The following is a 23,490-nucleotide window of genomic DNA, read 5'->3' as shown; positions in this document are numbered from 1 at the left end:
AAAAATTACTTTGGTTTTATAATAAGGTCATGATTTTTCTTGTTGCTTGATTCCACGTATGCCAAATTCAGGGTTGCCTGTCCTGAGGCTACCATTGTAGAACCATAAATACTCTATACAAGTGAAAAAAAGAAATTACCAGTTCTCCTGTGGCAGATAGTAAAGCTGAGGGCCAGAAACATATCTATGAAAGGCTGACAGTGTGACAGGTTTCCTGCAGCTATTTTGGAACCTGAAAATTTCCCAATGCTTCTCTCTCTCTGTATTTGGACCCAAAGTAAAAAGCAGCTATCTTGGATAAGTGTGTAGATGTTGGGATTTTTTTTTTACCCCCAGTACATGAGCAATAAATGTGATGGATCACATGTATTCACTGATGTTCCTTTAGCCAAAGCTGGGATGGGAGTTTTGTTGGCATTCCCTTAGCATCTTTCCTGAGCTTCTCACCTCTTTAACTTCTTCAGCATTTTGTTTTGCAGTAATAATTTTGTCTTCTATGTTGTCCACATTCTCTGAATTTGTAGCAGCTTTTTGCTTAAGGTCTTCAACACTCCTCTCTAGTTCAAACAGACGTAAGGTAGCATTGTTCAGTGTTTCTGCAGATGCTGCATTTTCAGATTCAATCTAATAGAAAGAAGGATGAGAGTTACACTTTCAGAAGACACTGGATATAATACTAAACTTTCTGGATATACTCTGCTCAACTAATTAGTTCATGTCCATAGATCTGATTTAAAAAACAGTTGTTTTAGTTTTGCTAAAAATGGCCAATTGCAGTCAGGGTGAAAAAGCCCACTGCTTGAAAACAGTACATATGGGGCTGCAAAAGCATTATTGAACATGGTTAAAAAGTATTTGATTGCATTATACATGCAAGAGTTGCCTAATCTGCTGAGAAAACTTCAGATTTGACTTCAGCCTGTAATAATGGACTTGTGAAGCTTCTAAACTGGCCAAGCTTCATGGGTATAGATAGGGCTCTGAGGGCTTTGAGATGAAATTTGAAAATACTTTATCTGACAAGATTACAGCACTTGCCACTTCAATCCAGCATTTGTTTATTTTAGTCTGAGGCTGCAGTGGTGGATGACACTTTGCACGGCTACACCAATACATGACCAGCGTGGCTTGCCTTAGCGTTGGAAGGCTACAATCCTGCTCATTTTACTTGGACGGTGCAGGATATGGGGTGAGAAAAGCCTTTTGATTTTTGGTTCAGTTTGGTTTGGGTTTTTTTGTGGTTGGTTGTTGTTGTCTGATTGGGGTTTTTGTGAGCAAATAGTCCCCTAGGATTTGTCACGCTCACTCAAAAGTTGATGTGAAGGCAGGAATGGTTTAGATGCATTTTAAGTGCAGTTTTTGCTTAGCAGTACCCGAGAGCCTTCCCTAGGCAGGCTTACATCAGTTTCCAAGTATCAGACTTGGTGCTGTTTCTATATTGTAAGAAATAGTCATAAAAAACTCACTGATGTCAGCAGGTCTTGAGTTCCTTTAATATCTTCATCAGCTTGTTTGATGGCTTTTTCAGCCGCATTTTGAGCTTTTTCAGCTTCTTCCAGTGCTGCTTTCACCATGTCTGCAGTGACTTTAACATCTGTCGCACCTTTGCTGTGGAGCAAAAAAAAATTTTGCTAATGCTAAAAATGGTTTTACTTTGGAACCGGAAAAAACCCACACACTGCAAAGGAACATTTTTGCCCCTTAGTGAAGGAATGAAAATCTACATCAGAGAAAGTTAAACTGCATTTTCTCATACAATGAGATGAAATGGGGCTGCATACCTTGCTTTTTTAGCTTCCTCCAGTAGCATTTCTGCTCTGGCAATGTCTCCAGCGCTTTGCTGCAGAATGACCTCAACATCAGAAAGGCTTTCCACACGCTCGCGAATATCTTCTGTCAGGGCTTGCAGCTGCTGGGGAGTGCTTGGCATCTCCATGTTCAGCACTTCATTAGCCACTGCCTCGATGCTATCCAGGTCAGCGCTGTCTTCTAGTAAATGGACACAAATAACAAAGATGTGAGTAAAAGCTTCCCTCTGTCAAGTCTCAGTACTCAAGTTCTTGTCCAGCTGCTCCCAAAAGAAGGAAAATCACAGGAAAACTTCTTCCCACAGACTTATGGAAAATCAAGGTGTTAAAACTGCTTCCTTAGGGTGGAAATTCCCTCTTGGGAGAGGCCCAGCAGGTGTGGAGGCCCTGCTGGCATAGCTCTCTTGGAAGCCATTTGAAGATTTTGGTGATTAGCTGGGGGGGACCTGAGCCCCAGGAAACAAAGCCAACAGCTGCACGTAAATGTATTTGTGCTAACAGCATACTCAGCCCTGTGCAAACAGGGAAGGAATGGGTTTGCCATGCTGCTGCTTGCTGGCAAACAAGGCTTTCATTTAACCTTTACGTGCTTTCTTACAGAGAGATAAATTCACAGTTTCTGACTTTCTTCCCCTTTAATACTACTTTGTCTTTCTAGCCAGAACTTATGAACATACTTGGCTAAGTACAGCACTACAACAGCCTCAGATGAAACGCACATAAGAACATGTCACAGTTTGCTCTCACTTTCCTATTGTCTTTGTTTTCTCATGTTTCCAGATTTCATCATAGACACTAAGTCTGTCTGGGGAGGGGGTGGAACAATAACACAACTATTGCATTAACCTTTGGAGGATGATACAGATCTAAAAATAGTTTTCACAAACCCAGAATCAAAATATAATCAAAATGTAAGGTTTTTACGCATTAGGAAGTCTCTAATCTGCTTAATAAGATTTCTCAGATCTTCATTGCTTCTGTCCACTTGTTCTTTTGTAGCATTGGTTTTGAGCAAAACTGCTTGTGCGTTTTGTTTTGCTTCATCAGCTCTCTGTTTCGCCTCAGAAACCTAAAGGAAGGAAAATGAAAGGCTTGATTGCATATCTTCTCTTGCTTTAAGGCCTGTTTTAAAACAATTCTGTTGGAGTTAGAGGTAATAGTAATGAGGAATGCTTTTTCTCACAAAACTCACAGAACACTTAGAAGCTGGCCCTGATCCATACCCCCAGCGCTAGTTTAAACAACCCAGGCTGATGTTTAGTTATCCGTGAAGCTTCACTTTAGCAAGCTCCCTTGCTGAGGATTTTTACAAGCACGATGAGGTTATGCAACTCGAAGTATTCTGAAGTAAGCCAGCACATACTTTGTCAATTAGCCTCTAAATTTGTGTTACAAGCGAAAGGTTTTTTTTCTTTTTTACTATCTAACAATGGCTTTGGCGTATTACCATTCTAGAGAGTTGCTCAACTTCTGCTAATGCACTGAGGATGTCTCTGTCAAAATCCATAGCTTTCTGCCAGGCGTTGTGAGCTACAGTCACCAGCCCCTCGCAGCCGGGGCCCCCACACTTCTTCTTCCCTTCCTCCGTCCGACAGTTCAAGCCGCCGCACTCGGACTCAGCACAGGAGGCTCCCGGAGCAGTGCCGCACGTCTGCAGGGACACATTAGACAAGGGAAGCAGTCACAGCCTGATTTCCATTGCTGAACTGTGGGGGAGCTGGAGTAGGACACTGCTGTACCAGAAAATTTCAGAGGTTTTGTTCTTTTTTTAAAAAGCAAATCTATTTCCATCAGCAACATTGTACTGAGAATTATCCACTACTTGGTTAGTGTTTGGCAATGACATAACAGAGGAGGCAATATGAGAAAACTCCCCATTCTTGTGAGGTTCTTTTCACTTTTCAAGCCCCCACTCCCTTTTTGCCAAATGATAGTCACTGAGGTTTTGCAGCCAAAAAATCTCCCTGGGAAAACCTAGGGGCTGTGCCAAGTTAACTGCAGCTGTCTCCTGTGAAGTGTAAATGAGTCCCTCTTACCTGTTTGGCATGCAACCCAGCAGTAGCTAGAAAGCAGAAAGATTTTTTTTTTTTGTGTGTGTGTGGCTGTGTGTGTCTCATGATTACACCTCGAAGCAACTGGGTGTTTACTGCCTTGATAAACATCTACCCAAGATTTTCAGTCCTCAAGAACAGTCAGGCAGGAATGTAGGGGAAGGAAAGCTAAACAAAAAGATCTCTCTTTCTTGCCTCCAGAGAAAAACAGAGGGCTGGGGGAGTGGGAGGGATGGCTAGTTGTTAAGGAAGGGACAATTCAGTGTGTGAAGCACTCACCCTCTAACATAGGCATGGCCTTCCCCGAGGATTTAATGAGTGGTCCCCTGCAGCCTGCCTTCACCCGGGACTGTTCAGGGATTGTTCTCTGAACACAGCTGGACAACTTCAAAGTGAAACTGAGGGAACACCCAGCCTCTCCCAAGAAAAAGCCACCCTTGATCATATTTACAGATGAGTAGGCAGCTTCAACAGAGAAAATGCCCTTTTGACTCCAGCTCCCTGTTAAGTTCTGCTTTGTCTCAAGCAGGAGGAGGATGAGCCTGTGGTGATGATGAGGTGGGCAGCCCGTCAGTGCAAGCAGAAATGCTGCCTGGCTGGGCACCGTACAGGCCCAGCATGTTCCCTACAGAGCTGCAGAAAGGAAGAGGGAAGCCTAGAGAAAGCAAGCACTGAACTCAGGCTGGGTTTAAGAGCTCATCAGATGGCTCTCAGCCCAGCAGATTTGCTATGCTTTTCTACATGTGGGAGCTCTGTCCACAGCAAAGGGCACTGCGTTAGGGCAGGGGTGATACAAAGGCAGGTGCTTTTTTGGGACTGGGAAGGGTAAGGGGGAGACCAACAAGAAAGGCTGGTGCTTGAAAGCCAGTAGGACTCAGAGCCTGCTGATTACACAGCCCAGTTCTAGCCCACAGAATACCCCACCAACCAAGCAACATGCATTTTTCATCAACAAACTGCATATCTCATGCTGTCACGCCCTACAGTTCCTCCCTGCCTGTTGCTTCTTCACAAACCCAGCTTTATTTTTGCTGCAGGTTTTATCCCAGTGATTCTCAGCTGTGTTCAGCTGTGTACCTTCTCAGCCACCTCGGAGAGATCCAGGCTCTGCAGCTTGCCTGCAAGTTCATCCAGAAGGCGCGACTGCTCCTCTTGTTTAGCCTTGAACTGGGCCTCCTTCTCATTGATTAAGTCTTCCACTTCCTGCCGCGTTTGTGCTGACAGCTCCACGGCGCTATCGGGATCAACAGTGGAGGCATTGACCCTCTCCTCTGCCTCCAGGGACATCTGGAAATACTTGGTGATACTATCCAAGGCTCCTGTGGAAATCAGATGGAGCTGATGAGAAATCTGCTAGTAACCCAAATGTGTATTATAGATGTTAGCAGATGACACATCGGGGTTACAATATCTCGCATAACGTTAAATGAAATGCTGACCTTTGCAGCTGTGTTCAGTGCCATTGCTAGGTTGACAGAATTTGGCCTGTTGTAGAAAAAAAAGCTTGCTTTTTTGATGGTGGACAGTGTGTCAAGTTGGACTTGGAAGTTAAGCCTTTCTCTGACCCTAGTGACTGAATTCAGCTTGCCTTAAGGTCAAAAGGAGATCCAGGAGATCCTTTTAGGTTTTTTAGAGGAATAGTCTGTTTTCTAAGGATTCACTTATCCTATTAATTCTTATTGCGTGCTCTGGGATGTCTGGCTTATGGAGCCACTGCCTGGAAACTGGTCAGATCTTTCTCAAGAAACAACTGCTTGATGAGAGATGCTGACTTACAGAACTGTTAGTTGGGACAACTCCTGGAGAGGCCTTGAGCAGTGTGAGGGACCCTGTGGGGACAGCCATACTCTGCACCTTGGGGCAGCTTTCCTTTGCAGAATGCCACAAGTCAGGGACTCCCCTGTTCTACATCCCACTTGCCTCACTCTGCGATATCCCATGTTCACTGGAAACAATTTCAGACTTCATACAAACTAGGAAATTTAAGAGAAAAATTAACAAATCATTTCTTTGAAGTCCGCTTTCCAAATTTCCAAATAATTTGGTGACACTCCTCTTTCTCCAGCAAATTTTGATTCTTGGCACATTTCAGTGTGCCAACAAGCATGCAAGGCTTGGGTGGCTTAGAAGAACTGAGCCCTTTAGAGTGTGCTCTTAGTCACAAAGACCCATTTTTTTCCAACAGAAACAGCCATTTAACAGACCAGGGAAAGCAAGGGTGATGTCCAGGCGTATTTTGGAATCTGTGGTGCACTTTCTGCCATTGTGTCTCATCTACAATGTGTCAAGCAACATACTTTAAGGTAATTCTGTGCCCTGAGAATAAGCTAGCTTTGCAATGTGCAGAGGGAGAGAGACAGGGTGAGGGGGCAAAAATTCCTGCTGTATCAGCAACTTTGCTAATGCACAGAAAGAAGCTGTCCTCCTAGGAACTGTGTTTTATTACAAGTTAGAAGATTAACCTGGTATTTAAAACCATGTGCTAATTAAGTCTTTGGCCACCCCACTGCTTTCTGCCCCTCCCTGTGACACTCACCCCGAACATCAGAGATCTTGATGAACTCTAGCTGTTCTGCAAGTTCTTTCACGACATGGTCGAGGCTTTTGGCGTCTGTCTCCAGCGCGCTCAGGTCAGTGTCTGTGCTGTTGCTCTTCGCTGCTAATGCTGACAGGTTTTCTTCTATGTCAGCTATCTTAACTGTAACATCTGCTGTAAGCTTTCTGGAAAACAGGCACAGGACTCAATAGCAGGAGGAGGAAGGGTTGTAAGCCTTGATGCTTCACTGAAGAGTGGTGGCTAGAGCTGTACCTAGCTTCTGCCACGGCAGGACCTGTACTCCCTCATTGGAGCTCTAAGTGATTTGTAACAACATGCCTACCTAGAATACTGTTTTGTTTCCTTTATCACACAAAACTACTTTTTAATCTACAGCACATTTATAAACTCAAAGCACCAAATTGCTCAGAAAACAGCTGCTTTGTGTAAGATTAACTGGAGGCAGATTCCAGAGGACTGGTGTAATGATCTTGTATCATGGCAACTGCATAGGTCAGAGTTGACTACTATGATCCATACATAATTTGCTTCCCATCCCACACAGCTACAAATGCAGTTTTGATTACTACGAGCTCATGGGACAGATTTGAACTTCAGGAAGCAGGCGAGGGCTGGGGGAGAGCCTGAGTCTTAACACAATGGATTCTTTTAACTTGTCTGTAAAGATCCCGCCTTCAGCATTCAGCCCGGCCTCAGTGAGCCACGGAGCAGGCTTCAGCTAGTGGGATAACCCTAAAAGGAAAAGCAAGTGAATGTTACATGTCAAGGCTGCTGCAGAACAGAAGTGGGCATAGGAAGCTATTCCCATCCATGGTGATCACACCAAACTCAGCATTCTGAAAGAATCAGGCAGTATTTAAGCTCTAAGACAAATTTACAGCTCTCAATAGCCCAACAGCCTGCTGTTTTCCAAGACTCCTCCTAAGCCCAGTATTCTTCTATACAGCCAGAGCAGATCAAGAACAGATGCACATATATGTGTGTTAACGAAAAGCAGCTCCTCAGCTGCTCTGACCTACCTCAGTATACACAGAGTCAGAAAGCAGCAGCGACCCCCAGCTCTCCAGCTGGGGAGAGGGAGCTGTAGGGCACAAGCTATCCCTAATTGAGACATTTGTGCTTTAATCCTCAGCCCTTTGCTTTGTGCAGTCCCCTTTATAATGCACAAACAAGTTGGAGCAGTTGTAGACAGGGCTAGAAAGCATCTGTAATCCTACTTAATGTTAGACTGACCCATCTCCAAAACCACAGACAACTATCTTTTGTATGCTTAGCCCTAAAACAAAATACAAGGCTCCTAACCCTGAGAAAAATGGAAACAATCCTTATTATAAAGCTGATACTTCCCCCCACACATGCTCAGAATGCGGAAAGGAGCCCAAGTTTCCAACTCATCAGCTACACATGGAAATCCAGGAATTTAATCCCTCCCTCTCTTCATTCTCTCACATAATAGCAGTGTTTGTCCTTTGCCCCAGGGCAGCACAAGGCAAGCATGAGTGGCTCCCTAGTAATTAGCTGCCTGGAGAGCAGTGGGAGCGGGACAACCCCTGCCCAGCACGTGGCAGCTCCTGCCTGCCCCAGCCACGTTTCTGGGTTTCTGCTGTGGGATGGATGCTCACTGCAAATGCTGAGCACGGCCAGGAGCTCTACCAGCGCCAGGACACACTGGCACAGCGTACCTCACCCAGCTAAAGGAGCAGAGCTGGAGTGTCCTCAGCCCAGCATGGGGACATCAGTCACTCAAGTAAATTCCATCTCACTGGAACTCCCACTCCTTCCCACACCAGACTTATCCATGTAACTGCAACTGTACTCACTCTGCTTCCTCAAAGAGATTCCCAATGTTCTTCAGGGGCTCGGCTGCTGGATTTTGAGTGACGATGGTTTTAATTTCACTGAGCTTCTCCTCCAGCGTGGTGAGCGTCTGCTGGTATGGGCCGGTGACTCCAGTGATTTTGAGGGTATTAGCCCTGTCCAGGAACTGCTGGGTCTTATTAGCCAGCTCACTGATGATCACATCCCAGAGGGCAAAGCACTGGTGGCAGGGCACGCAGTTGGGGAAGAAGCCCGAGTAGCCCCGGGAGCACTTGTCGCAGCGTGGCCCTTCCACCCCTTCATTGCAAATGCACTGCCCAGTGGCACGGTCACACTGTGGGGTCTGGATGCCATGAGGGTTGCAATCACATGCTGGAAGGAGAAAAAGGCACATGTGAAGGCTACGGAGAGGGAAATGACAGTGACGTTGGCGGGGGGGGAAAACCAGTTATAAATAAAGTGGTGAAATGAACGCAGAAGTGGTCAGTGCCTGGATTATAAAACGCTAATTATGGATGTATCACTTGGGTACAGGGGAAGCAGGTTTGAATGTGAAAGGGGAAAGAGACAGGGAAAGAACTCCAGAAGACACCAGGATTTGGACATCTCAGAAACAGGAACAATAATGGAGCAAGGATGGACACCACTTCTTTCAGTGTTTGGATGTCAACTGGATAGCAACTAAAGACAAAGATCCCACTTTCACTCCTACAATGAAGAGTGAGTAGAGCAAGACTCTCCACACAGGAAAAGAAACAACAGGCAGACACACATCAGAGAGTCTGTGCGCAAAACGTGAGCGAAATGGGAAAAGTGAACTAGGAACAACCATTTCCTGTCTCCTCCAGCACAGGAGTTAGGGTAACTGAGGAACCCAGCAGATAAAACCCCAACCACCTGCACCTCCCACAAACAGCACACTAAAAGGAGATAGTTGATTACACAGGACTTAGTTAAGTGGTGGAGTTTCCTTTCACTAGACACTGTGGGTGCTAAAAGCTCAGGTGGCTTTAAAGAACAACAAGGCAGAGTAACAGCCCTTGAGAGATCTTCTATGCAGAGGTACAGGGACTGGCTCAGGACATGCTTCTGCCACGGATGGTGGGAAAACATTCACAACACATATCAAAGAATCTGGCCCTGGGCTGACATTTTGGGTACACAGAAAATGAGAAAAAATCTGGCAGTGAAAAGTATAATAGAACAAAGAATGTGGTCATGGGCAGCCCTGTTAGCCCTGAGGTGCTAATGACCGAGAGCCTACACACTGTTTGTTACCCTCAAATGGGAATGAGGATGATTAACACTATAATTTTTTGTTGAGGTTTTTTTTTGTGGTTTTTTTTTTTTAATTATTGCACACTTAGAGCATCAGCTTGGGAGTTAGTATTCACACCTTCCTGAAATTCACTTCTTTGGTACTAACCCGGCATGGAGAGAAGTTACTCAATTAACCTACTGATGCACTGTCATTTCTAAAAGCACAGACATGCTTTGTACACAATAATGCTATCAGGAGAAGCGTTTCCATGCAGCAGGGCTGCCACTTGACCTCTCCTCCTTAATTACACAGAAGGCAGCGGCAGCAGAGGGCACCACCAACATGCAAAGCTTTTAATAAAGAGATGGCAGCAAACAACAGAAAGAGAGGCTTTGAAAACATGCATGTTTTCTAACTACCATCATGGCAGAATACACCCGAAGCAGGTCAAGTGCACATTCCTTAAACAGGAAAAGGACTGTGATACTTCACTTACATATCCATTTACCAGGCATCCTTGAAGGAGGTTAAACGGCTCATAAAGGCCCATAAATCGATTCACACACCCCAAGCACATGCCCCCTTGAAAAAGGGGCAAAACACAAAGCTGTTTTCAAGATTGTGCATTGTTTGCTTCAATGCCAGAACACAGTGGTGGTCTTCAGTTCAAAAATCACACAAAGAGCCTCAGCAGAACAAATCGCTCTTCAACAAAACGACTTTCTTGTACAATGTGAATATGATAGGCAAGAGACAAAAATAACTTCTGCTGCTTGGACAATTGAGCAAAACGGTCCTTTGTTCTTTGAATTATACCCTGACACAAGAGATTGTTTTTACTTTACATCGAAAGTGCTTAAGTAGTCAACTCACCACAGAATATGTTCCCTGCAGGCAAACCGTTGAGTTCCTGTTTGAAGGTCAGTTAACCCTTCTGTCAACTAATAAGGCCCTGAGTATAATGATGAATTGTCCAAATTCCTCTGTATAGAAAGAGGCTAAATGGCATGTGGTTTTTCTCAAAGATCCTGAGGTCTGATCAAGTTACAGGAATACTTGCTTCTGGCAAATCAAATCACTATATTTACTTGTGGATTTAAAAAGCTTAAAGTGAAAAAGAAACACCAAAAATAACCCCATGTTGGTAATTCTACTCCTGAATACCTGCATGTTCACAAAAAGCAGATGACATGGCTTTAGTAGCATTTACATGGTAATGTGGATTCAAAAATCTCTGGAGCCAGAAAATGCTGGGAAAAGGAAGAAAAGAATTTAGGTACTGACTTGTTTGCAAAGCGAAAACCCAAACTCTGCAGCTGCCTGTAGGGAGATGATAAAGAGCAAAGAAGTAATTTATTCTAAATGCAACGCAACAGTTGGAAGAATCATCACCTTTCCAGTCCTACAAAACTCCCAAACTGATCTTTGTGGGACCCATGAGAAAATTGTAGAAGGCAGCTAGAAACATTGTTGTGGGTTATTTCTCTTTTTAGGATTGTCTATCAAGTCCAGAAGCAGGCAATGCTGGCTCTGAATTACCTCAGAGTGTGAATTCAACATACATAAAACATCTTTCAAAAGTGCTGCTTTCACACTTGCTTTCTTTTCTTCATGATCTTCCCAAGTCATTAACCATGTACAGTACCACACCAGCTTTCAAACCCTAACTATCTCTAACACCTCTAGTGGATGAGTCCTGTACCTTGTGCCCTGGACATCATCATCAGGCTATTTTACACCCCAGCAAAGGCCATATGGTCCAAAGCCATTGAAAAGAGCATCTTCCCTTAACACCGTAGTAGGGATCAAACCCTCCACTGACTTTAGCTGTGGCCAGCTCTCAAGAGAAGGAAAGCGAGCCCAGGCCAAGATCATATAGAACCTTCTAGGTAGTGAGGAGCACCTTGAACCCTGCTGGGCCACCAGGCAAATAGCTCAGTGCATAGGTTTCACCTCTGCCTCACATAATGTCTGCCTGCCAAGAACCCATTGGCTTCAGTCTCTGTGAGACTGCAGAGCACAACTCTGTCCTAAAGTAACAAAAAAGCAACTTTGCCTGAAAGGGACAAAGGGCAGTGACAGTGGCAGGTTCTACATGAAAGGAAAGGAGAGCCTCCAAGCTGGACAGGATTGGCAAATAACTCATGGAAGAATAACTGAGTTACACATCCGTCATTCATAATGGGGGGTGCACATCCCCCAGAAGGATTCCTGTGACATTTGATTATCACTGCCAAGGAATTGGCACGTGAATACAGGAGACGCCCTGATTCCTATCATCTGCTAGAAAGATAGTGAACACCATGTCAGAATAAACTGGGCACGATGTGCTGGACCAGTGTTTGACCAGAGTACCCATCATCACTTCTAGCCTTGTGGAGTTCTTTCTCCTCCAACACCTCCTTTGTTAATGTCCAACTACTCCTGTGGCCAGTGAGCCAACTCCTATGCAGTTCAGTGCTAAGAACGCTCTCTGTTATGGCAGTTTTGCTTCTGATGTACCCAAACAGGTTAACTCAAACACAGTCTTTAAAGTACGGTTTGGTTCAGGAGATTTTGGCTCTAGCCAGCATGCTCATAAGTCTGATGTAACACCTGAGTAGCTACACCACATCTAATGTTAGCATATGCCTGGTTAATCTATTTTTTTCAAGAAGAACAAGAAACACACAGGCACACCTAGGGATGCAGAAGTGTTTCCAATATTACTCAGTAGCTACTGATACTCAACATAGTATATGTGGAATAGGGAAAGACAAAGTCCTGTAAGTTCCTTTTAAATGTCTTGTCTATGCCCACATGACTAGAAATGGGGAAAGGTAGTTCATTTTGCACTGCAAAACCACACAGATGTTGAGTTTACTACAAGATACTTAGATGGCTTGACCCTTTTGAGTTGGAAATGCCTTCAAGACATATGATTGATTACTCTCATGCAGACAGGCGGACTAAGGCCAAGGTGAAGGGCTGCAAGTTAATACCGACAGGGCTGCTTGCTTTGAAGACCACTGTAAGACAGGGTTCAAATCTGTCCCTGAGTAAGCAGAGCAGGACACTGCAGTACCTCCCATGGAAAACACAGTGTAGGCAAAGAAGGCTTTTGAAATAGTTGGCCTAAAATTTAAGGATTTTCAAAGGAGTATTTACTAAATTAAACAATAGGTTTCTGTTTTGAAATGTCATTTTGGAACTGGACGTATTGTTTTCTTTAATTGAGTGCTTACATCAGAGATTCTTCTGTGGCATATTCCAATTTAAGCGAAACAACATTTTTGACACAAAATTTTTTAGCCAATTTCTCCAGTCAGGACCTGCTGATTTGCAGATTAAAAGATTGTAGCTGTGTCTGTTCACAAATGCATGTGCACATACATGCATACACAAATACAGTATCCACATGTAATTTTTATATCACCTTGATCAATGCATTTCTCCTCCTCCTTTTCCCTGATCCTAAAGATAGAAGTAACACTCATACATGTATATTGAATGAAATATTGTAGAAACCTAAAGTGAGAAATCCAAAAGAAGCAAATGACTAGTTCAAGAGGTTTGCTTTAAGCTCACAAGGATCTATGAATTGCTTCACCTACTCTGACAGCTTTGCTACCTTTCCCTCTGATTTTAAATATTTAGAACTCACTTCCATTTAAACTACTGTAATTTATTATGTGGCATATTTGCACATCATTTAATTTAAACTAAGGTGTGTCAGGCAGTTGATACTACAGTGGAGATGATATAACAGATACTGAATGGGCTGTATGAAGACCAGTCTCAGTGTTCAATTCCTTGCTTGTTCCTAGCATCCTGCAGTAAGTGTTCTGTTCTGTCTAGGATGATGTAGAAATCATTTTTGTAGAAATATTTTCTTTACTGCTTGAAACTGAGGACAGCAAGCATCAAATGTTTAACTCCTCTGCAGAAAAAACACAAAGGTTTTGTTCAAACATGATTTCCTGGCATCATTTCCCAGTCATAGTGAGGCATTATGATAAGAAAACCATTCAGCAATTTGTAAAGTTGAAAGTTTTGCAGAGCTAGCAAATTTCTTTTGAATTATCAGCTATTGATTCAAATTACCCTGTAAGCATAGTGCTAACTCTTCAGTGTTATGATTTTCAGTAGGAATGTCAAAATAAGATACCAGCCCAGAATTACTGGAGTTGTGCTGTATGTTAACATGCTAGAAGACTTTACCAAAAGGGCAATTTTCTGGAAACAATATACATTACAATATTTTATGACCACGGGTCAATTGAAATTATGAAACTCAAAAGTGGAAATTGTATTTTCTTAAGTGTAGAATTTGTATAACTTTTTTTAGACCCTTATCACAGAAGGAAAAGAAACATCTGCTACTCTTCGGTCAACACCATAAACACCTCCTATAAAAGCAGCCTATGTGAATAAAGAGCCAGGTGTTAAATTAAGACTACAAAGCTAATTCTTAAATGGCAATGTCTGCAGTGTGTATTTGATTAAAAAAAGGGTTTTTTTTTATTTTAGTCCTATTCAATTCTGTGGTTTTACAATAGGGCTTGATACTCATGTCCAACACAGAAAAACATTAACACAAGTATGCTTCTTGTGAAGGGACAATAGCAACACCACCTAACTTCCAATCTCACTAACTGCACTCTGCTTTGTTTTTCAACTTACTAAAACAGTAATGATAGTAAAATTGTCATCTCATTTATACTACATGAAACAAACTCATAGCATCTACTGTGCAAAGGCATTGTTTGAGCTGCATCTGCAGCCACACCATATCTCAGAGGCTTCCTGGGAGCCTGGAGCCTCCTGCTAGAAATGTGCTTTGTGGGCTGAAGTCAGCATGGATCTCAGCATGCAGAGTCCTGCACTTCAGTTGCCAGGCTTTGGAAAAGCTCCAGCAGAATGCCTGGGAGACTCAAGTTTGACAAACTCTATAATCCTATTATTTACTACCTTAGCAAGGAATCTACGCACACACACGTTCATGCACAGGCTCACGCAGAGCTGCTTGCAGCTGGAGCAATGGCCAGAACCGTCCTGCAGAGGGGCTGGCAGTGCCCCCCCAAGCAGGCCATGTCACAGCATGGCTCCTGCTCACTGTCATCCTCACAGGGACCCGCACAAGGCTGAGAGACACACCATCCCTGGGCTTTTCCCCATCCTCTGTGCCTCTGTTGTGCCAAATTTAGTGAGAAAAATCTGTGCTTTTTCGAAGCACAGGGAGTAAGCAGTCTCTGAAGACCCAGTCCTACAGGCTCCCTGTGGGTGTATAATCCCCAATGGACATCTGTGGGTGCTGAGACTGCAGCCAGTACCAAGGGCTTGAGATGCTGCCCAAACACAGGCATCCATCTCAGCTTGCCCCAGCAGTCTGGTCCCAGTGTGATCTCTGCAGACATGCAAGAGGGAACCAGCAGGAAGCACAGACTGCAAATAAAGCACATAGATCAGGTGCAAAAACCTGCCTCCCCAGCTTCCGCTTCATCAGCTCTGATCTTACCAAGGTTTCTATAATACAAGTCACAGCAGCAGCTGTCAGTGGTCACTGCCATCAATGGGGGTGGCAGGGAAGTGTGCCCTAGAGCCTTGTCTCTAGCAGAGCATGTTGGGACCCACACTCATAACTTGCTGCTGCTGCAAGTGCCTGTAAATCCACTGCAGCCTCCCACCTGTCCTAGATGGGCAATTTTGTACATCTCCACATAGCTGTGTCCAGAGATTATTTGCAGGCGCTTGGTTTTTTTTAGTATTGTAAAGGGTGTCACAGCAACGTGAGCAATACAGTCACCATTCCTCATCAGGAGCTTGTGTCTCTCGGTGCCAACAGCCTGAAGACCTCTTGTGAACAGATCACACATCACTGTCCCTGGAGTGATTGATTCTCCCTGTGATTTCCAACCTTGAGCAGAAGCCACTTGCCCTAGACAGTGGAGTATCCCATCCTGGAGTCGTTGGGATTGATGTCCACACCTCTGCATCAGCTCAATGCCCGCAGTGAAGGCTGACTGTCCACACTCACAGGGTTCAGAGCTCTTGCTGTTCCCCATCCAGATTGGTTTCTATTTTCTTCCTGAATGCAGCACAAAATGTGGCCATACTGGCTGATTGGGCCAACATGAGCATGCCACTAAGGGCAGGTGGCAAACGCCGTGGCCAGGAGCCCACACGTCCCCCTGCAACTGGAGCCAACATCTTTGAGACAAAGCCTCATCTCAGTTCCAGCTTCACCTTGGCCACAGGCCAGATTTCAGCTATTTTCCAGGGACACTGCTCTGCAACTCCTTAAACAGCACAGTTTTCCAGTTTGCCTGCAAACCACTCACCACTGAGATCTGCTACCTGCCCACGCGGCAGCTGCACGTGTGCCAGCCTGAACATCACCACTCACTCTCGAGGGCTAAATGAGGGCTGAGAAGTTGATTGTCTCCTTGCCAAGGAAGGACAGGAGACAGGCAGGAGGCACTGACCCCACCATGCCAGGGAGATTCTGCAGCACCACACGGCTGGATGCGTTCCATGACCGAGCGCATGCTTGGAGCCTGTCCAGAGCATCACGCTGCAGGCTGCCATGCTCAGCCCTGGGCACCCGCTTTCCCCATCTGTCACAGAGATCTCTGTTGGATCTAATCATGAAGGATTTCACCTGAGTGAAATCATGAAGTGATTTCACCTGCATTTCCACCTGAGTGAGTCTCCTGTATCACCTGGGGTCAGAAAGTACAATGGGCTAGAAAGAGAAGGTAGATCTTGCATGGTAAAAACAGGCTCTGAAGAATATATTCTCTCTTTACTTCAGAAACATTAAAAAGCAGGTTTTTACATGTTTGAAAGGCAGCAGAAACTTCATGAGAGACCACAAATGCTGGTATGCTGCAAAATCCTGCTGATAAGATATGCAGATGGACACCATCAATAAACCTTGATGGAGACAACTGATACCATGAGACAATCCCTGCCCTGGAGCCAGCAGGGTCAGCACGCCCCTCACCATGCCAGAACACACACAGCCTCCCCAAAAAGGCTGCTCACCCCCCAAGAAACCTAATATGTACTCAGAAACTGGGACAATTCCCCAGTCCTTTCATCTGCTGCAGTAACCAAGTAGCTGTGACCTGCCTATCTGCCAAGATAATGGGCTCTAAGGTATCTCTATTGTAAGGGATTTATTAAAGACCACAGCAAGCACATTCCTCCCTGCAGGAAAAAATACCTTAATCTATTGCAAACCCTCCTGGCAAAGGCTCCTATTTGAACAGATCAGAGATACAAGTTTGTTCTGGTCTGGACAATGTTTGAAGTTTCTTTTCCAGCTAATGAACAGACTTGTTTATAATGAAAGGACAAAGAGCATCCAGTTTTCTAAACAAGCAACTTCTTGGCGCTCTGTTTTACAGCATGTAGCTATGGCTAACCCACTGCATGATCTCTGCTCACTCCTTTACTTTCCTCTGAAATATAAGGAAAGTCTCCTACTAAATAAAAAACCTTATTTATCCAGGCCCAGTCTCCATAAGCAGACACAAGAGGAGAAAGTGCTCTTCAGCTACATACAACTGAAAGACAAAGGAAACTGGTTTCCAGACCAATTCTCAATCCCTAATGCTTGTGATATGTTTTCTTACCATGTTGGCTTACCTGACAGCATTGCAAGCTTACCCTTCTAAACAGAGAGATTTGTTTCTAAATAGGGGTCAGACAAGAAAAATACAGGCAAGCCCAGAGCTGGGCTCCTGCTGTACTTCCCGTCCTCCAAGGCACCAAAACCTCAGGGCAGACCCCACCGTGCCTTCCCCTCCCTCATTTCCAAGGCTTGAGCAGGCTGCTCCCGGCAGAAGTGTCCCAGTGCAACAGGACCACACTGACATTTCCCAAAGGAGTAAGTGGAGCAGGCACCAGGGTTGAACTCACCTCGGCACTCCAAGCTTGGGTCACCCCAGAAAAGCTCCTGGCACTCCCGGCAGGTCCGGCCTCCGAAACCTGGCATGCACTGGCACTGCCCTGTGAACTGCCAAAAAAGCAACCCATCAGGTGACGTGAGCACCTCAGCAGCCCATCCCTGCACCGGAGCAGAGGCCCAGCTGCCGGTACACGCCCGCACTCCCTCACCTCGTTGCAGGCAGGGCCGAGGGCGCGCGTGGGGTCGCAGTCGCACTGCTCGCAGCCGGTGCCGCTGGCCAGTCTCCACGTGTGGGGGGCACAGCGGTCGCAGGTCTGCCCCACCACGTTGGGGAGGCACCGGCACTGCCCCGTGGCTGCCTCGCACCGGCAGCTCTCTGAGCCCTCGCAGTCCTCCCGCACGGTGCCCAGGTAGTTGCAGACGCACTCTGAGGAAAAGAGCACAGCACCTTGGTGTCAGCCTGCCCTCTTGCTACCAGACTGCTCCGAGTTCACATCTAGTTTGTCCTCTGACTCTCCAGAGATGTGGGCAGATGCTGACACATCCCAGTGCCTGTGGCCAGGCCTGGCTGACCCAGTGCTGAACAAACTCAGCACTGCCCAAGAGCCCTCCTCATATCTCAGGCTGGCCACCTCTACAGCTTCTGCCTTACCACACAGAAGGTCACAGGAGCCCTTCATTCAAGCAGCCCAGCCCTCCATGCTCTTCTCCTTTCCTCTCTCTGTACACAACCAAAGTTCAAGTCTGCCCAGCTCCTGTCAGCCAGCTAGGGTGGCAGATCTGCTAGAAGTGGCTGATGGTATGCTCTCCCACTCAGTGACCACCTGTCCTACTGGGCTGTGCCTGGTGCCACAGGAGAGGAGGGTCTGCCTCCCCACCACAGCTCTCGTTCCCACTGCCCAGCCACACCTGCGGTGACCCAGTGCAAACAAAAGCCAAACCCTCACCCCACCACCCTGTCTCTGGAGAAGAGATAAACAGAGACCGGTATCAAGAGGGAAGAGAAACCCCCCTCCCACAAAATCCTCCTCCTTTCAGCACATGTAAATGTTGCCTCTGTTCTCCCTGTCAAATGTAAAGGACTCCCCTCCACTGAGCTGCAGGGCAGCTGCAGGCAACTCCAGCTGGAGGTAATGAGGTTTCCCTCCATCCCAAAAGCTCCCAGGTAAAAGAGTTCAGGTGGCCACTGCCACTGACATGTCTGACGCAGGGGCTGCAGCCGTGTGTCCCCACTCACTTCTGCAGTCCTGCTGCAGGGCGCTCCCGTAGTAGCCCTCTTTGCAGAGGTGGCAGTTTGCACCCTCCGTGTGATACAGGCACTTCACGCATGCCCCGGTTCTCTTGTCACAGGACTCCGGATCAGTGGTGTCAATGTTGTTATTGCACTGGCACGGCTGGCAGGCACCGCCAACGTCATCGGGGCTCCCAAAGAAGCCAGACGCGCATTCATCACATCGACTGCCTGTTTGAACAAACAGGCACAGTGAGAATTACCATCACGGCTCGCTAGCATGCAGCCCTGTCATTGGCAAGAGTGAGGCACACTTATCCTCTCAGTTCCAGTGCTGTCCTGTCCACCTGTGCTGACCACTGGTCATCTCTCACCATGCTGTCAGAGATGAGGTTTATGGTGGTGCTGTCATGGCCTGCACAAGTCTCTCTTCTCTGGCACCAAGTGAGGCGACCTCCAGCAGCAACCCATTGGTGCTGGTGCTGTGGTCACACCCAACCCATATGAACATACCCCTTCTCACTGAGAGGTTCAGCCCAACCAGCCCCACTCCATGCACCCACCAAGTACCTATGTATCCCACACTGCAGACACACACGACTTGCAGTGTGACCGGGTCCTGGTAACAGCCATTGGCAAACTGGCGTCCACTCTCAGGGCCATCAGGGCACGGGCAGGGCCGGCAGTGGTCACCCGATCCCAGGACAGGGTCTCCATAGTACCCAGCCTGGCACCTGCACAACAGAGTACACAGCATACAGGGAACTGCAGGCAAACACACTGCAGCCTTGCTGTAACTAAGCTCAGGTTTTTCCACCACTGTGAAGAACCAAAGGGCAGAAACATCCTTATGGCTCTCCCTCTCACTCTCCTAGCAGCTGTGTCCACAGAGGCAAATTTGTCTGGCTTACACCAGTGTAAGAGCAGGAAGATTGAGGCTGGATGTCAGCCCTGCCACTGCAAGGCCTCTCAGAAGGCTTGCAATGGCTCTCTAAAAGCCTGGCATCCTGCAACGTGCTCTCAGCCAGTTAGGCACGCACTGCTGTAAGGCGCAAGGCTGCAGGCAGGGAAGAGGGGGTCCCCACTCCCATCATTCTCCAGGACCACCAGGGCTGCTCTGGCTCCCAAGGTCCAGGGCTTTCCCTGTGGCTTCACACCTGTCTGAGCACTAGCACCAGTAGAGAACAGCTGCTGTGCCCATCCTGCTGTAGGGAAGGAGAGGGGCCAGGGAAAGGGCACCCATGCCATACCTCTCGCAGTTGTGTCCCGCTGTGTGGTCCCGGCAGCTCAGGCACTCCCCGCTGTAGGGGTTGCAGTCGTCAGCGTGGCCATTGCAGTGGCAGGGCTGGCAGCTGGGGAAGCCCCAGAAGCCGGGCAGGCAGTGGTCGCACTGCCGCCCGTACACCCCAGGGAAGCAGTGGCACTGGCCCGTCTCCACGTCGCAGAAAGCATTGTAAGAGCCTCGGAGATGGCACTCGCACGCTGCAAGGAGAGGGGGAGAGAGGCTGAGTTTCCACGACAAGTCGCAAAATCAGGGCCCCAACTGTAGCACAACCCAGAGCCAAGGGTTCAACATACGTCGGCATCCACTTGGCCCAAACCCAAAGGTGCCAGGGGCGCATCTGTCACACTGTCTTCCAACAACGTTGGGACGACACTGGCACTGTCCTCCATTGGGGTCACACACGGAACTCAGGGAGCCCTGGGGGTCACACTGGCATGCTGAGTGGAGAAAAGCATTGGAGAGAGTGAGTAATGTGGCACAGGACATGAACCCCCTGCCTCATCCCATGTACATGCCTTTCCCATGCAAACTGCTCTGCCCGCAAGTGCCGTCCAGCTTCCAGGCACAGTTTGCCCCACAAGTAGATGGTTACGTACATAATGCGGTCTCGTGCAACAGTGCAGAAATGCTGAATATCATGTTCTTGCAGACGTCCGTCATGGGGGTTTTCACAACACTCCTGCTGTTTTCCAGACACCGGTATCTTTGGAAGGTTTCCCAAGCACTGTTCGTGACCACATCTTCGCCTGAGCCTCCCACTGTGAATATGTCCAGCGATTTGCAGTATGGCATGAGAACAAGCTACAAAGCAATTTTATAATGACAAAGTGTCACTATTAATAAATAGCCTCCCCCAAAACTGTGCAAATTGAGCATTATCCCAGTTTCTACCATCCTTTTTTAGCTAAAAAGCAAACAGCCAGACAGAATTTGGAAGGGAAATGGTTGTATTTCTTTAGCTTTGGTGGAATAGTTCTGGTATCTGACAAATCGTTACCCAATCTACCAAATTCTAAACAGTCAAAAGAAAAAGATGGACGTTGACATTGATACTTATGACATACATGACACACACTAGCCTCCCCCAAAAGACTACAGGTCTGTGGAACTAGCTGCAGGCCTGTAAAATACTTCAAAAGCTTCTTAGCAGAGAAACAACTCACATACTTTGAGACCAAAGAAACCTGAAATAAATTCTGCTCACAGAGTCAATAAGCGTGTATGGGTTCTCTGTCTCCGTATCCACTGAGGAGTACTGGGACAGCTCCAGACGGATGGTGTAATTCAGCCCCTTCTCAAAGCAGACAGGCCGCGGGAGAACAACGTATCTGGATTGGGAACAGGAAACAATTCTTACTTCAAACGTACAGCACCATAAAGCGTTTCAGGTGCCCCTATAAAGCAGTTGAGATAACGGAAAGCAGCCAAGACCGGACAGAACAAAAGCTACAATGGGAGAAAGGTGGTTTGGAGGGTTGTGCAAATCAGAACCGGAAGAGGTTATCAGCAAGGTAAAGAGTCACACCGATGTTCACTCACAAGCTGTGCAAACACCTCCCCCTCCCTTTACTCAGTGAACAAACCAGATTAGAAAATAAGAATAAACTTAAAAGCTTTGAGTCTAGAGACACACTACTAAATACATTTTTATAACCCACGGGAAATTTAATTTCACCTATTTTCATAGAGGCTACAGCAAACTGAAAATTGTTTCAATTTTTTAATTTTTTTTTTCCTCCTTTTGGTTAACCCAGTTATACCAACCTGGACCCAGGTGACAGCGAGACAACCTGATTATCATCATCAGGAACTGTGTTGCCACACCGGCTACCTGTGGGAATCTTGCCTGGGCGTGAGATGTTGACCGCAGCTTTTTCCCACTGATCGGGCAACTGGGGAAAAAAAAAAGCCTGATCAGCATCAAGCAATGATCAAAAACTCCTGGAATCATCCAGAGCTCAGGTCAGGAAAAGCATGTGCACCGACAAGGTGGTCAGCTGTTCTTTGGGGATGACAGGGCTGTAACTCCAGTATCAATGGGGCATCTATCAGCTGCAGGTATGGGCTGACACATGACAAGGCAAGTGCCCCTGGACATCCTCCAACATGACTAAGATTAGGTGGCCAGCAGCCCCACCTGTGCCATGGCATCATCAGGACGTTTCGTGACCTCCTCTTCCCCTGCCTCTTATATTCTAATCTGTCCTGATGGGACTTGTCACTTTTTAATTTGCTCATTAAACAGGTGCTGAAACAATGTAATAATGAAAGAAACTGTAAAGCAAATAATACTAGAAATAGTCAACATCAGCTTGGATTTTCACATATCTCAGATATTTAACTGAGCGTCCATCCTTGTCTTTGAGCCCTGATGACTCCTGAAAGTGTCAGGCTCCAGTCAGTTGTGCACCAGGACAGCCAGCACCTGCTGGAAGGCAGCAATGCCATAATTCACAGACATACCTGCGGCTCGTAGCGGATCAGAACATCATACTCCATGGAGTAGGGGATGTTGTCAATGTAGAATTCCAAGTACGCCCCCTCAGGGACCCTCACAAATCCTATGCCTGTCCAGGACGGTGTGCGGTCTGGCGTGTACTGGCGCTCTATTACGTTCACTCCCTACAAAACATGGAATTTCAGTACTGATATATTAAATTTGCAAACCCCATGGAAGTGTGCAAAGTGATGAGTTCTGCTGATAGGTGACTTCTGCATGGCAGCATCCCCAGTCTGCATCCCAGACAACACAAATTCTCTTTGTGCACATGTGCTCAGCATTGCCCTTCCACTTAACATACAAAAAGCAAGAAAAATAAAATAAAACAAGACTGCACAACTCTTCATACCTTTCTCTGTTATGATGGTGCAGAATTAAATTTAAAAACTTGCTGGAAGTAACTAATCCACCAGCTACAACATCTCATTCACTGTAAGGACTTCCACACTGTACTTGTAGCAGTAGGATTCACTGCAGTGGCACATCACTGTTCCATTAACCACCCAAGCTGAATGCTAATTGCTTCCTGACTACACCGGGCTGCTCCAAACCAAACCAAACCACTGCTCAAAATAACATTTGAAAAGCAGATCACAGCGTTATGAGTAGGGTGTCACTATGAGTAAGGTGTCACCAAATAACAGAGCCTAGTCATTGACAACTGTTTAATAGCCAAATCAACACATGGTCACTCCTTTCAGTCTGAGGTGGCATGTTTTTATCTGCTACTTTTTATACAAAGCAAAGAAGAGGAAAAGGGTAACAGAAAATAGAAACGTGCAGTACTCAAATTTCCTGTTTCAGATGTATTTGTATCTACAAATAGTTATCTCCATAGAACGACATCCTGTGCATTCCTAAGGAAGCTGCTTCAGTAGAAAGGGATAAAATGCAAGGAAATACATATATATGCATCACTTCAGGATGCCCCCTCATGTAATTCTCACACTCTTTGAACAGAGCCTGACTGTAAGTTATTACTCTTTGGCTTTGCACAAAGGTCAGAGCCCCCCAGAAAGGATGGTAGGTGAGACTTGAGCAAGGGTGTGCAGGTGTGAGGAACACAGGGGCTTGGCACCACCTGT

The 23,490-nt window shown here is 46.3% G+C and overlaps 1 protein-coding gene across 1 annotated transcript in view; it reads right to left on the bottom strand.

The window, feature by feature from the left end:
• LAMB1 (laminin subunit beta 1) overlaps nt 1–23,490 on the bottom strand; it is a 42,261-nt gene that overhangs the window by 2,314 nt on the left and 16,457 nt on the right. Inside the window, exons 14-31 of the mRNA XM_027679309.1 lie at nt 22,369–22,527; nt 21,670–21,797; nt 21,110–21,233; nt 20,502–20,706; nt 20,199–20,342; nt 19,871–20,102; nt 19,191–19,354; nt 18,627–18,851; nt 17,599–17,816; nt 17,401–17,497; nt 8,237–8,606; nt 6,396–6,580; nt 4,937–5,178; nt 3,256–3,459; nt 2,733–2,877; nt 1,782–1,989; nt 1,467–1,608; nt 448–624 (exon numbers count right to left, since the gene is read on the bottom strand). Coding sequence (XP_027535110.1) covers nt 448–624; nt 1,467–1,608; nt 1,782–1,989; nt 2,733–2,877; nt 3,256–3,459; nt 4,937–5,178; nt 6,396–6,580; nt 8,237–8,606; nt 17,401–17,497; nt 17,599–17,816; nt 18,627–18,851; nt 19,191–19,354; nt 19,871–20,102; nt 20,199–20,342; nt 20,502–20,706; nt 21,110–21,233; nt 21,670–21,797; nt 22,369–22,527 — 3,369 coding nt within the window. The remainder of the gene's footprint in view (nt 1–447; nt 625–1,466; nt 1,609–1,781; nt 1,990–2,732; nt 2,878–3,255; nt 3,460–4,936; nt 5,179–6,395; nt 6,581–8,236; nt 8,607–17,400; nt 17,498–17,598; nt 17,817–18,626; nt 18,852–19,190; nt 19,355–19,870; nt 20,103–20,198; nt 20,343–20,501; nt 20,707–21,109; nt 21,234–21,669; nt 21,798–22,368; nt 22,528–23,490) is intronic.

The sequence above is a fragment of the Neopelma chrysocephalum genome, unplaced genomic scaffold, assembly GCF_003984885.1.
Source record: "Neopelma chrysocephalum unplaced genomic scaffold, ASM398488v2 Primary Assembly neopelma1_45, whole genome shotgun sequence".
Taxonomy (NCBI): Eukaryota; Metazoa; Chordata; class Aves; order Passeriformes; family Pipridae; genus Neopelma; species Neopelma chrysocephalum.
Note: the sequence above shows the minus strand (reverse complement) of the source record. Positions and strands in the feature narration are given on the sequence as shown.